This window comes from Mirounga leonina, unplaced genomic scaffold (genome assembly GCF_011800145.1).
Source record: "Mirounga leonina isolate KUSES-001 unplaced genomic scaffold, KU_Mleo_1.0 Mir_178, whole genome shotgun sequence".
NCBI classification, from domain to species: domain Eukaryota; kingdom Metazoa; phylum Chordata; class Mammalia; order Carnivora; family Phocidae; genus Mirounga; species Mirounga leonina.
The window spans coordinates 22,261,690-22,276,395 of record NW_023270464.1 but is presented as its reverse complement, the minus strand read 5'-3'; the positions used below and the strand labels follow the sequence as shown (position 1 = coordinate 22,276,395).

The 14,706-nt window shown below is 54.6% G+C and overlaps 1 protein-coding gene across 1 annotated transcript in view; it reads right to left on the bottom strand.

Moving 5' to 3' along the window:
* Positions 1-14,706, bottom strand: part of ACAN (aggrecan) — a 35,946-nt gene that overhangs the window by 2,121 nt on the left and 19,119 nt on the right. Inside the window, exons 11-14 of the mRNA XM_035024348.1 lie at positions 12,365-14,706; positions 3,900-4,013; positions 845-1,003; positions 443-525 (exon numbers count right to left, since the gene is read on the bottom strand). The exon at positions 12,365-14,706 is cut by the window's right edge and continues 751 nt beyond it. Coding sequence (XP_034880239.1) covers positions 443-525; positions 845-1,003; positions 3,900-4,013; positions 12,365-14,706 — 2,698 coding nt within the window. The remainder of the gene's footprint in view (positions 1-442; positions 526-844; positions 1,004-3,899; positions 4,014-12,364) is intronic.

The window sequence follows — 14,706 nt, the reverse complement described above, 5'->3', positions numbered from 1 at the left end:
TCATTTGGGGAGGACTGGGCGGTAGAGACATGGCTCCCAAGTCCAGACTGCCTCCCTAGGCTTCTCCCTCAGGCCTGGCCCTGGGACAGAGTCCCCTTCCCCAACCCACGACCCTGTTCCCATTCACCTCTTCCAGGAAGCCTTCCCTGACTTCCTCTGCTGACCTGCAGCATTTACTATGTGTCCTGTCCCTTGGCATCTATGCCGCTTTCTGTCGGCCTGCCTCCTGGAGTAGACCGAGTCCTCTGTGGGCAAGGAAGCCCTCGAAAGCCTCCACATACCCCTTCTGATGGTGTGCCTGCATTCCATCATTGTCTTCCTCACCCCCCTCTTCATGCCGGTGTTCGCTCGACCCGCCCGGCCCCGGCAGAGAGGACGGAGACACAGCCAGCCGCTGCTCAGTGGGTGTCTGCCTTCCCCCACTCTGGGCGGCAGAACTTACCAAGGAGTGTCCGTCTGACCAGCGGAAGTCCCCTTCGATCGTCCTGTCATTCAGGCCGATCCACTGGTAGTCTTGGGCGTTGTCTAGGGAGAGGCGTGGATGTTGGGCAGGGCGCTGGACACCCTGAGGGTGTCTGAGAACTTGAGCTCACAGAGCCAGAGGGGATGGGGGAGGGGGCAGGAGGTGGGTGGGCTCCTAGGAGCAAGCCACCTGCTTCTGCGGCCCTGACAAGGGTCTCAGCGCATGCACGTGCAGACCGCCACCCAAGCTGGCATGGACTGGCGATAGCCACAGGGTTAGTCCGGGGCTTTGGGGTGCAGCCCCGGCGGCAACACCCCTCCTTCCCTCCCTGCCCTCCACCCCTGCAGGCCCTGCGCTCCACCCCCCCGCCCCGGCACTCACTGTTGACAAACTCCTGCTCCTCGGGGGTGACGATGCTGCTCAGGTGTGACTGCTCAGCCCGACACCGGCTCTCCGCATCCACCCAGCTCTCGCGGTCGGGGAAGTAGCGGTAACAGTGACCCTGGAACTTGGTCCAGCCCTCCTCACACAGCTCTTGGTCTGCAACACAGGTCAGGGGCTTGAAGAGAGCGGCCCCGAGGCCGCCTGGGGGTGTCCGGTGCGGGCCAGTCGTACGCCAGCTGCCTACATTCACCCGGCTTTCCATGTCCATCCTTGAAGGGAGAGGCCCATCTAGACGGGGCTCGAGTTGGGAGCCAGAAAGGCCTGGTCCTGGAGCCCCAGAGCCTCTGGGCAGGCTCCCACCCTTTCTTTCCCTGATGTCGGCCCCCCCAAGCTTTTCTCCTGCTCTGCAGGGTGGAAGGTGGGAGGTGTGGAGGTTAAGGTGGGGAGGCAGGGAGGGAGTTGAGCGGGGTGTGTGAAGGGGGCCTCAGCAGGCCGCGCTGGGGGCATGAAATGGCACTTCGGTGGGCATAGAGGAGCAGAAATAAGGCTGCTCTGGGTCTACAGAAGACTCAGAGCCCTACATCTGTCAATCTCAGCTGGCTCTGGCTGGGCACAGGATACCTGCCAGCCAACCGGGGGTCCATGACCCAGGGGCCTCGGCTGTTTATGTAATTTCTTGGTGGCAGATGAGAAGAGGGAGGAGCTTCTCTCCTCACAAACCTATATGGGCAGTGGGTTCTGAGTTCGGGAGAAGGCACTGGTTTGGAGCTCTTGGAGTAGCCTGGAGGGACAGACAGAGGCAGGGGCCGGAGCTGGCTCCTTCAGGCTTGGGAGAGCCATTAGGAACGCGTCGTCCCGGCTCGGCCTTCAGGGACGTCACGTTGGTAGCTGTAAATTCCTCAGAGATCGGCAGACGCCACCCATCAGGGCTCCCCCTTCCTCTCTAGGAGCTGGTTAACCATCAGCCAGCACACCACTGGACAGAGGGGATTCCAAGACTCTCTCTTCCTCTTCCCTGGGGGCCGCCCAGGTGAAGGGCTGCTCCTCGGGCCTGGGGGCCTGAGTGCAGGGCCGTGAACCCCGCAGGCTGTATGGAGCCTCCCTACTGGGTGCGACCCAGAGTCTGGCTGAGCCAGGAAGGGAGGACCAGTACCTGACGGGGAGGAGGCTTAGGCTGAAGGGGTGGAAGAGAGACACTCGGGGAAGGCAGAGACAGAGGACATGCAGAGGCCAGCAGCCTGAGAAGAGGCGGAGCAGCAGGAGGGCTGAGGAGGAGGCCGCTGGCCCCCTGCAGCCGATGCCTCCTCCAAGGAGCAAGGCCAAGGTCTGGAAAGAAGGTAGCAAGGCCTCAGAGGAGGCCAGAGACATCATTCCAGGGCTGACAGTGCTGAGGGCTGGGCTGAGCAGGCAAACATGGGGGGTGTAACAGCTCTGGGAGGGGCCAGGGCATGCAGGATGGAGGCTCTGGGGACGTATGAACAGAATTCCAGCAAGGCGGGACGGCGCAGCGGGCCCGGAGCCAAGCTGTGAAGCACCCAATAGACTGAAATGGGGGGAAGAGATGGAGCCTCGCTTGGCTTAGCTGCGCGACCTGGCCCAGCACCCAACGGGCCGGCACCAGCACCATCTCCGCCTGCCTCCACGCTGGGCAGAGTACCTCCTTTCCTAGTCTGGCATCCAAGAGCTATTTGTGCGGACAGGCCAGACACTTCTCCCCTGTGGCAAATATTTTGGCATCCTGAGGAGAGAATCCTATAACCCTCCATTCTCCCCCTAGCCAAGACCCCATGCCTAATTTCTTGGTGTCTTGGGGTGGAGGTGGAGGGTGGGAGGCTGCAGGGAAGGAAGAGGGTCCAGGCCTTTTCTTCCAGAAGACTTAAGTTCCTCCACCAGTCTGTAATCTTGGCGGTGTCTCGAAGGAACATGCAATCCCAAACTACCTCCCCACCCTGCTTAGGACCAAAGGGAGACTTCCCAGGAGTTTCATTGTTTTCTGGAAGTTTCTGGGATATCCAACTTGAGAGATCATAGAAAATGGTTTTGAACCCCTGCATGCTTCTAGGTCTGCATGGGTTATTGCTACTAGTAAGTACAAGTCCCATCTCCCTCTTTCTGGGTTGGGATGGCCCTGAGGCCCAGGAGGATGGCACGGGGGAGACTAGAAGCACCAGAGGGAGAGAGTGGGAGGGGGTCCAGCTGACCCTGGCAAGTTCCTGGCACACAGCTCCCTCAGCTAAGCCTGGCCTGGGTGCAGAAGCAAAGGGATTGGCAAGGCCCAAAAGGGGAAACTCAGCCCCCGTCCCTTATAGTGAGGCTCTGTTCTCCCTGGCCCAGCTTTTGACATGCACAAGGGCAGGGAAGAGGAAGCACGGGCCGGAGTGGCACTGACATGGCAGCTGTCCCTGGTGATGAGAAGACGTTGACATGCAGCAGTCCCTGCTCATGCATGTCATGCTGGTCACATGGGAGCTCTCAGGCAGACAAAACAGAGCTCTTGCCAGAGAAGAAAGAGGTAGTGTGGTCAGCGTGGCTTGGTGGCTCCCCAGGCCATGGAGGGGCCACAAAGGTCCCATGGGCAACACAGCAGGCCGACACATGCTCATGACTGGGCTGGAAGATCTGTGGTGTCCTCCAGAGAGAGAACTGATTACTCCCACCCATAGCTTCCTTCCAGCATGGGATCAGCTCTGTCCTCTTTAGTCTGATGCATGCACCAACCTCAGGGTGGCATCAGTGGGTCTGGAAGCCCTGACGAAGGTTAGTGTTTTAAAGATCCCCTAGGGCCCCACCTTCCAAAGTGCAGGCTGGCCCGGCCTGCATGTCTCTCCTGTGGTCAGATCAGCCAGTGCCCCAGAGGAGGGTTTCCACAAGGACGGGCAAGAAGAGTGGGAGTGAGTGAGGCAGACTTCTCAGTGGTGGCCCCCGAAATGGCTGGCTGGCTGGACCGTGTGGGCCGCAGCCAGGGCCAAGAGCCTGTGGTTAGAAGGAAGGGTGATGGAGGAGGAGGGGGTGCAGCAGTTAGTAACATTAGCTGAAGCCGAGACGGCCGTACCAATCTCACACAGGTCCCCTCGGTAGCTGGGAAGGCATAAGCATGTGAAAGAGTCGATGGCGTCCACGCAGGTGGCTCCATTCAGACAAGGACTTGAGAGGCACTCATCAATGTCTGCAAGAAACCAAGGGCCACCATTAGGACTCTTGCCGGGAACTCCAGCTTTGCAAGCGTTGCAGGTGCTTTATGGGTCTTCCTAAGAGATGGGGTGCTGCTCTTCCTAAGAGATGGGGTGGCTGGACTTCCTAAGAGCTGTTGCTGCTGCCGCCGCCGCCATCTTGGACCACTGAGCCAAAGATCCAACCAGGGTTTTCTTGGATGTGTGTGATTCTTGACTGGCAAGCTTGGAGCACGGGAGCGAGGTTTCCCTGCGGGTGACGAGATCTGGTGCTTCTGAAGGCAAACGCCCGTTGGAAGAGTGAGCACGTAGCTCCTCTTGTGAATATTTCAAGAGGCCTTAGGGTCTGAACTGGCTCTGAACATGACGCTGATGAGCAAGGACACTGGAAGTCAAGTGCCTGAAGTTGGTTAGAGCTCTTTCTTTTCTTATCTTCCTCTGTAGTTATGAACCGAGGCAAGAGGGCAAGGCATGAACAAGCCAGAGGTGGTCTGGAGCGGACAGAACCATGAGAGAATGGTAGCATGGGATATCCGCACGAGACTCATTCGATCTTGGGCAGTCACAGACACCTTTGTCTTCAGTACATCAGATTCTAGACTATCTTATAAAGATGAAGCCAGCATCATTCTCTTGGGGGGAGGAAGAGAAACCAGCCTAACATTTTCCCATGTTCCCTCCAGCTTAGGGCCTGAGAACGTGGACATCTCCAGTGAGTCACAATTTCCAGACAGGTTCCATTCTAGCCAGTTGGGACTAATATTTGAAGCTGGTGAGCCACTTAGTAAGTGGCCAGCCACCACCCTGGGGTACAGGCCAGTCCCTATCAACCTCTTCTTCCCAGGCAGACTCTTCCTCCCTTCTGTTCTTCTGGCCCAAGATGTTCTTTCTGATGCATCTTCTTGGTGGGACTGGAATTGGTAAGTCATTGGCCTCAATTTTCATCCATCAGCCAAGGTGAGAAATGAATCTCCTAATCCGGTCTTTCTGCCTTTTTCTGAGAAGCCAGACACCTGGGGATTCTCTTATTCTCTTCGTATTTATACAAAGGCTCCTGCTGGTTTTCTCTGGGTACCTTCCCCTGGGAACATGATAAAAGGGATTGTGAAGCTCTTCTTCCCCGATCAATAAGATTCTGCAATGAATGGGTGTCACTGGCCCATGGGGCACCATGACATATGGCTAAGCCTTGGTGTATGCCGTTGTGTTCATACAACCTTCAGGACCCGACATGTCTGTGGGTGGTGTCCACGTGATCAGCGTCCTAAATACATTCCAGGATTAGTTCTTGCCTCTCAGGACAGCAGAGTAGACCTTAAAGTCCATCCCCTCTTAAGAAGGCAAAAGCACTTTCCTGTGGTTCCTTTTCGCTAGCTGGTACATAGTGGACATCTGCTGGACCAGACTTGGGTTTGGGCAGTGGGTGGCCTGAAAATCTCAGGTCCTCAGGCGTCTCTCTGCTCCCGCGGAGTTCGTAACTTCATCTCAGGGAGCTCGCACCATGGATTAGACACCCAACAGTTCCAAGGTCGGAACTGTTCCAAGCAAAACCAAAATGCATGGAGGAACTGACGGGAGTCCCAGCATGCACTTGGATTCCCAGCAGTAGCAGTAGCAGCAATAGGTCAGGCCGGTGGGCTGGGCAGAAGCTGGGGGCTGCTCAACAGGAGCCCCTGTTCTCTTGGGTCCATTAGCGTCATTATGGGACGTGGGAAGCACCGGGCGAGGGGGGCTTAAGCAAATGGAGGCGCTAAAGCAGTTGTAGAGAGCAGGGGACAGGAGTGGCCTGTGGGCAGAAGAGCCAGAAGTCACCCCTGGGGCCTCTGGCTCGCGTGGGGGAGGGGCAGGGGAGGCGGAGGCCCCAGGGAGGTCGGGCCAGGTGGCCTTCCTTGTCCCAGAGGCTTATTTCATATCACTCGCCCCCAGGTGGCCAGAGACCCAGGGGGAGGCCGTGTTGTTGTCCTCCTGGCTTTGAAACCCAATCTGAGAAGGCCCGAGCTCGGTGCGGGGCGGGTGGGGGGGTGCGGTGGCCGAAACTCAGGGAACCTGTTCCTGGGTTCAGAAGCTGTTTTGTGCAGGGCCCGGGATTCACAGATGAGAAGGGAAGGAAGGGCCAAACCGCTGAAGAGCACAGAGCCTGTGGGGGCCAACAGGGCAGGTGAGAGAGGCCTTCTACTGTAGGAAGAGGGCTGAGCATCCTGCGTGGGGCTTTCTCGGGAGCCGCGCAGGCCTGCCAGGCCTCATCGCCTCTCCCTCCGGCCTTGCAGTGCCCACACCTCTTTCTGTGAAGGGCAATTGGGATGTTGCTCATTTTCTGGAACCACGAGAGGAGTTGAGCTGGGCTGAGCACAGAGTTGGGGGGACCCCAGACAGGATGCCAGCAGGTGGCGGGCTGGGAAGGGCTTTGGGCAATGGGCAGACTGCATGAAGGAAGAGAGCAAAGAGAAGGAACCGATCTCTCTCACGAATCTTCCCTGACCCGGACACCATTGCTCCCACACACTTTACCCTCCAGCAGCCCCAGGGCACAGATGTCATGTGCCCTAGAGTACAGGTAAGGAAACAAGGGAAGTGGCCTGCCCACGCCCGTAAGCCGGGGAGACAGACCGGAAGAGACGGAGGGAAGAATCAGACACTGGGGCTGGAAGTTGGGCCTTTGTCCCCTGCGGAGGAAGAGGGACACTGAAGTCTTGGATCTCAGCATCTCATTATCATTTCTCCTGCACCAGGCCAAGAGCAGGGACCCTGGGGAGTGTCAGAACTCTGAGTCTTCTTCCCACCACTATAACCAAAAGGGATGATTTGTTCCTGAACCAGGCCCTAACTTAGGGGAGAAAATAACTGAGAGTGCCCTGGTAAAGGCGAGGGGGATAAGATACTTCCAAATGATCACTTTGGCAACTGAACTGGAGAACTCAGGCCTCTACCCGGAACAGGTCTTGCCCAGCTTTTGCTTATGTCAGAGCCTAGGACCGCCAAGTGAGAGAATTTGTTTGGCTCATAGAAAAGGCTGAATGAAGAGTGACAGCAGGTACTTTTACTCGAATGATACCCAACTAAAGGGGTTGCAAATCATAAAGAATATATGAATGGTAGTCAAGTTGTTCAGTGCACAACCTGTGCAGCTGTATGTGGTGACCCTGGACATAACTTTCCTGGACAAACATGGGAGAAAAATCCCTTCAAGAAGCACAGAGACGATTTCTTAACTCAGTGGATGTCCTACACCCTGCAAAGACCTAGGATCAATCAGATGGACAGACCTGAGTAAATACACTCGCTTTCTATCATAACTGATAGAAGGGTTATAAGAACATATTTATCAGTTTCAATTTGCTTTTAAAATAAACATCATTAAATTAACCAGTATGCTATAATTATACTATCAAGTCTTAAAGTTTGATCTTGAATGTAACTTTAATATCATGCTTCTTAAATTCAATTACAGTTGACCCTTGAACTAACATGGGTTTGTGTGTTTGCTTATATGCAGATTTTTTACAATACAGTACTGTAAATGTGTTTTCTCTTTCTTATGATTTTTTTTCTATATATTTTTTAAAATTAAGTAAGCCCAACGTGGGGCTTGAACTCATGACCCCGAGATCAAGAGTCACAAGCTCTACCTACTAAGCCAGCCAGGAGTACCCCCATCATGATTTTCTGAGTAACATTTTCTTGTCTTTGGCTTACTTTATTATAAGAATACAGTATATAACACATACAACATACAAAATAAGTATTAATCGACTTTCTGTTATTACTAAGGCTTCTGGTCAACAGGAGGCTATGAATAGTTAAATATTTGGGGAGTCAGAATTTATATGCAGATTTTCAATTTTGCGGGGGGCTGGCACCCCTAACCCCCAGTGCTGTTCAAGGGTCGACTGTGGTTCCCTGTTCAAATCTGCCCATAGACTTTTTGATGATGTCAAATCATGAAGGTGTGATTTGTATTTGCACTTGTAACCCTGTATTTTCACTTGCTTTGACAGCATCCCCCTCCGCCCCCCCGGCCCCTGGGGCTAAGATTTTTTTTTTAAAGATTTTATTTATTCATTTGAGACACAGAGATACAGAGAAAGCATGAGCAAGGAGAGAGGCAGAGGGAGAGGGAGAAGCAGGCTTCTTGCTGAGCCAGAAGCCCGATGTGGGGCTCGATCCCAGGACCCTGGGATCATGACCTGAGCTGAAGGCAGACGTTTAACCATCTGAGCCACCCAGGCGCCCCTCTGGGGCTAAGATTTCACTGGAATTCCAACCTCCCTGCTCCAGATCATAGATCAGAGCCTCAAGCCTACAAAGTGAAGAATGGCAGTAAGACAGTAAAGAGGGCTGACTGAATTTTGTGTTCATGCCCCTTCTAACCCAGGAGTTTAGAGAAATCCACCCAGCACCGCTGATTGCTGGAAAATTGGATGTGAGATCTGATTAGAACAGAATGTCTCAACCGCGTGCGTCAGAATCACTACAGTAGTTAACAAAAATTTTTAAAAGATTTTTAAAAATACCAATGCCAGAGTCCCTCTTCAGACCAATTCCATCGGGGCGGCTCCAGGTGGGACCCAGGTGTGGAGCTTTTAAAAAATTAAAAGCACCCAGGTGATTCTAAGGAGGATTGAAACCTCAGAGCCAGAAATCTCAGCGAATGTCAGCAACAGAGGTGGGAGGAAGCTGTTGTTTCTTAAGTGGATTGGAATGGGGTGGCTAGCTCTGCTTTTTCAATCGCTAAAAAATCTCCATTCATTAAACATGTTTATTTTGACGTCAAGAGTGCAGATGAGTCATTTATCAAGCACTTGTTTACCACAATGCTGACTTAGCAAGATGATGGTAATTGTCAAATATTTTCTCTCAAGGACTAAATAACAGCCTCCAACCTCATTTACTAGGTGGAAGGTCACACTGAGTATTCAAATATTGCCACAGAAATAATGCTATATTTTGCTACCTCTGGCGCCTGGAGAACACTGACCCACACCGTCTTTCAACAGACTGTGCTTGTGGGTTCTAGCTCAAGACCACGGTGGGTCACCTGCGGAGCCGGGATGCTATCTGCAGGCTTTTTGGGAAGCATCCTCACCACCTGTTCTTTAGAGATGATAAAGCTTTTCCTAACCAGTGGCGTGAGAGATGGGGAAGGCGAAGTAATCTTTATTGATGCCTTCTGGGGCCAGACTCTGTACACAGGAGTTTTTAATCCTTACAGCAGTTTCTCAGCCCTGGCTGCACCCTGGAGTCACCTGGGTGGTCTTTAAAACCCCAGTGCCAAGGCCACAGGACCGTTTCAATCAGACTCTGGGGGAGTGGGACCCCAGGCATCAGGAGGTTCTTAAAGCTGAGAATCACTCCTTTTTTTTTTTTTTTTAAAGATTTTATTTATTTATTTGACAGAGAGACACACAGTGAGAGAGGGAACACAAGCAGGGGGAGCGGGAGAGGGAGAAGCAGGCTCCCCGCAGAGCAGGGAGCCGGATGCGGGACTCGATCCCAGGACCCTGGGATCATGACCTGAGCCGAAGGCAGTCGCTTAACCAACTGAGCCACCCAGGCGCCCCGTGAGAATCACTCCTTTGACCCTATTACAAATGAGGTGCCGAGGGCTTGGCCAAGCCCCACATCTATAACCTCTCTCCATTCTGGTGGCTCTGAAGTTCATCTCCTGATTGAAGACTAGCAACTGATTCTTATGTTCGAGAGGGAGCTTCTTCTTTAGCGGAGCGTGTTAAACAAGTGAATGAAGACCCCAGTTCTGGATTTGACTCCCTTGGAGGAGCTAGGCAAATCCCTGAACCTCTCTGTACTGTAGTTTTAGATGGGGATAACGGCCAAGCTACCCACAGAGCTGTCTGGGAAGAAATCGTGGGGGCAGAAAGCCCTGTGGGGATACACACGATCAGAGAAAGGCTGTCCTCCCAGCAGTTAGGGTCCATTGCCGCCCACCTCTCACCCCAAGGCCATGAGCCCTGCTGTGATTTTTGCTTGGGGAAGGACTTGCTAAGAAGGGAGAGAGGTGTCAGAAGATACAAACACCCGGGCAGGGGGCTTCTGGTCCTGGCGGCTGTCCCGGAAGTCCTGCTGGGCCCTGAGTCTGTTCCTTTCTGGCTTAGGCTATGTCCATGAACAGGTCACCCAGGACCAGTGCCCCTGCTGCTCTCCACCAGCCATAGCCAGAGGGAGGACAATGGAGGGATGTGGCTGGAGTCCCAGGGGTCACCGTGGCCCCGTGACATACTAACCCCTAGGCGGTAAGGCCGGGACCGCCCTAGGAGAGCCCACCCCTCTGGCCACAGAGGCCCACAGTGCTCTTAGTCATGGCCCCGCCACGTGGCCGAAGGCCGACCCCGGTGGAGGAAAGAGTGAATCCGTAGTCACCCTAGGGCCTGCTTACACGGAACATTTCCTGTGTTAAGGGCCAAGTACACAGCATATTTACATGATGGGAGCATATATTGTGAGGTATTAATTTGCATATATATATATACCAACAGCCCAGCCCTGTTGGTCTCTTGGGATCTGCTTCCCCCCAGGATTCATGGCTCTGATTCTGCATGTGTCAGAGGAATGAAGCCCTTCTATGAAAGACTCTGGAACAGAGCCTGGGGTAAGGGCGTGGGGGCAGTGCAGAGACCTATCCCGAGAATATGGGCTTGGAGGTACCTGGGCATCTGTTCCCTTAAGGGTGCTGATCTGACAAGAGGAAACATCCTCATGGCCATAGGCCTCGACGTGTTCGGGGAACACAGGCGGGTCCTCATCATCTCGTTCTGGGGGCCACCTCCAATTAGAGGACCCCCCGGGGCTCCTCACCTGTCCCACAAGCTGCTTGATCCATGGCAAAGGACAGAGGCCCCAGGGCGGTGGGTGCCAAGGGGCAGGGCGCGGCTAGGCCAAGCTCACCTGCAGCTGGGGGTGACAGGCACTGCCTGTCATTTCCTTCAGGGCAAGAATGGGGACCCAAATCCCACCCAGGTCCGAGCATGGAGGGGTCTGCCGGGGCTTTCCTGCAGAGGGCGACTCCGCACGATGCAAGACCGCCCCCTCGGAGCTTCCCTCCCAGGTCCCGTGAGGTGTGACCGGCTCTACCCCATTTTCGTCCCAGCTCCACACTTCCTGGAAGCCACAAATTTTATCTTCAAAATTCAAGCATATTGGGCATTCGACTCATAAAACAATCATTGGCTTAACAAACAACGAACCATTTCTCGGTTTAATTACTTGAACTTTTTTCCCCTGAAGTGCCGTGTAGACTAGACTCTCTAGAGAGACGCGCCATTTTTTATCCTGTGGCTTCTACCCTGAGGCGTCACCTCTCACGGCTCACCTCTCCTTCCTGGGCCGGGAAGCCTGAGCCTCAGCCGGCCTTCGTCGCCTCCTCCTGCCTTCGGCCCCTTCTGGGGATAAAGGGGCCCCCCTGGGTCCCCTGCCTGTACCCCCACGGCCGATGAGGGGCTTACCTATATTGCAGTGCTCACCAGTGGGGTCAGGGGGGCACAGGCAGGAGATGTGTCCCTCCATCTCCTGGCAGGTCCCACAGGACGCCTCGGCATGGGCCCTGGCGGGGCTGCAGCTCCCAGGGAGACGCTCAGTGTCAAGACCACAGCTGCCTGCCTGGGGTGCAGCCTTGCCTCCAAGACCTCGAGGTGGGGGGCACAAGGCCCCTGAAGCCCACGAGGCTGGCTCTGGGTCAGCATGTTTCTGGGGACTCTGTCCCTCTTGGGCACCTGGCCCCAGCATCTCGGGTTGGGGGGCTCTCTGACTGGGAAAGGTCTCTCGGCCCAGAGGGAGGTACACAGGATCCCCAGGCAAAAAGCAAAGGAAGATCCTCAGCTTCCTGTGCGTGGTGCCTGGGTTGTGTCGTCTAAAGTTAGGACAGCCAAAATGACACTTCAGAGTTCCTTACATTGTGCAGGTCTTAACCCTACATGAAGTTAATACTTGGCCATAGATGTCATCAGATTCACTCTCTCATCTCACATTAACTCCAAGAGAAAGGGCGTGAGTAGAATTTCTAGCACTATCTAAATAGTCACCCAAGTACAGACAGTTGGATTCACATACAATGGCCCTGGTGATGTAACTCCACTGAAAACAATAGCAACCACTCATCTCTAAGTGTGTTCTGGGTGCAAAGTATGATGCTAAGTGCTTGTTTGATATTTATGTCCTGTTTAATGGTCCCTGGTACTCTCCCCATCTTCCAGATGAGGCTCAGAGAGGTTAAGAAACTCACCTGAGGCTGCACAGCTGGTCTGCGGTGCAACTTGAGTTTACACCGCCTCCCACTACACAAGAGTCTGAACTCCCCGAACCCATTGAAAGGAAAAAAAAAAAATCCCGACAATACCTGGAACGGCTGGTGCTGATTCATGTGTCCCTGCTGGAGAAGTGGGGATGGAAACATCTGTGGGGGAGGTGGCAGTTTCGGCCATTTGGGTCTCTTCTCCTGAGTGCGAGGGGCTTGAGGACTCGATTTCTAGAGGCGCCTCTGCAGGGCGCTGGCTCTGCTGGATCCACTCGGATTCTGGGACACTAGTGCTGATGACAACATCCAGCCCCGACGTGTGACCAGACAGGTCTCTGCTGACTTCAGTCCTGCCTCCAGACGCCATTGGAGTGGCCGAAGGCCAGCCTGACGCCTCTGTGCCCACAGCGTAGGTGCTGGTTGGCTCCTCCCGTACTTCTGGGGTGGCCGAGCCCTCCCTGGGGCCTTCAGGAAAGGCTGAGGTGCTGCCACTCACTCCCAGGCCTGAGGCCCCCTCCACATCAGCTTCAGGGAAGGCGGAGGTGGCTTCACTCACATCAGGGACCCCGGAAGCTCGTCCGCTGGCCTCAGGGGCGGCAGATGCCCCCACCCCAGCCTCAGGAATGTCAGATGTCTCGCTGCTGGATTCCGGGACCGATGACGCTTCTAGCCCAGACCCGGGAAACCTTGGTGTAGGTCCACTAATATCCCCAGACGTAGAGGCATCTCCACTGGACTCAAAGAGCTGGGGGGTGTATGTCACGGGGGGTCTTTGGGCAAGTTCCTGGGAAACAGTTGGTTCCGTGACACCCTCCACGAACTCAGAAGTGATTAAAGTAACTTCTGGAAGTCCTGAGGCCTCCCCACTGGTGCTCGTGGCTGCAGAGGATTCTCCACTTACATCCACGGTGCCAGACAAGTCCCCACTAAAATATGGAGTACTTGATGGCTCTCCACTGGGCTCCACCAGCCCGGACTGCAGCCCACTTAGGTCCAAAACTCCCGAATGGTCTCCAGACACATCTGGTGCTCCAGAATGGGCACCGCTGAGTTCCAAAATGCCCGAGGGCCCTTCTCCTGCTTCTTGGGCTGTCGGAGCCTGGGTGACGGATTCCACCAAAGTTCTGTCTACAAGAGACACAGTGGGGAGACCGGATGGGAGTCCACTGCTGTCATATGCTCCCGAGGGCAGGCTGCTCCCAGTCTCTGCTCCAGAGGATTCTCCACTGACTTCAGCTACTCCACTTGGCAGGCCACTGAATTCTGGAGGCTGGGATGTCAACCCGCTGGAGTCAATTGCTCCAGAAGGTTGTCCACTGACATCCATGATCCCAGATGTGCCCGAGAGATCCGCCTCCCCTGAAGGTAGTCCACTGACTTCCACAGACCCTAAACCTTCTTCTTCTTCTTTAAACGTAGTTGGGGTCACTTCAACCAAACTGCTGTCCACAAACGTAATGCCGGAAGACTCACCACTGCCACTCATGGTACCGGGAACCAGGTCAAGGACTCTAGAAGTTGTCCCACTGAACTCCGGCAACCCCGATGGCTGCCCACTGATATCAGGGACCCCAGATGTTTCTCCACTCAGGTCAGTTATGCCAAAGGGTTGACCAGCGCCAGAAAGAACTCCAGAGGCTTCTCCACTGACATCTGGTTGTCCGGAGGGCAGTCCACTAGGCTCTGTCACTCCCGATGTTTCCCCAGAAAACCCTGATGGCTGCCCACTGACCTCAAAAAGCCCAGATGTTCCCCCACTGATATCAGGAAACCCTGATGGCTGTCCACTGACACCGAAGAATCCAGATGTTTCCCCACTGATGTCAGGGGACCCAGACGCTTGGCCACTGAGTTCAGCTCCTGAAGGGAGTCCACTAACTGTCCCACTAATGTCCAGCTCACTGAAGGGCAGCCCAGATGTTTCTCCAGCACCACTGATGCCAACAGCTCCCCTCCCTTCCAGTTCACTTGCACTGGTGGCTGTGACCACTTCCACCAATGTCGTATCCACTAGGGAGACAGTTGGGAATGCAGAGGGAAGTCCACTAAAATCAGGTAGGCCAGAGGATGGGCCACTTCCAAGGTCCACCCCTGAATACTCACCACTAAATCCAGAGGGAAGGCCACTTGCTTCTGGAGCTTGCCCACTTCCCAGAGTTCCGGAAGGTATTCTGCCAAAGTCCAAGGCTCCAGAGGCTGACCCAATCAAGTCTTCTTTCCCAGAGGGCAACCCACTGAGATCCTCAGCTCCAGAAACAGAGGTCTCTAGACCCTCTCCTCCAGAAAGAAGTTCACGGAGGTCCTCTACTCCAGAAGCAGAAGTCTCTGGACGACCCTCTACTCCAGAAGACAACCCACTGAGGTCCTCTACTCCAGAAGCAGAGGTCTCTAGACCTTCTCTTCCAGAAGGAAGTCCACTGAGGTCCCCTATTCCAGAGGCAGAG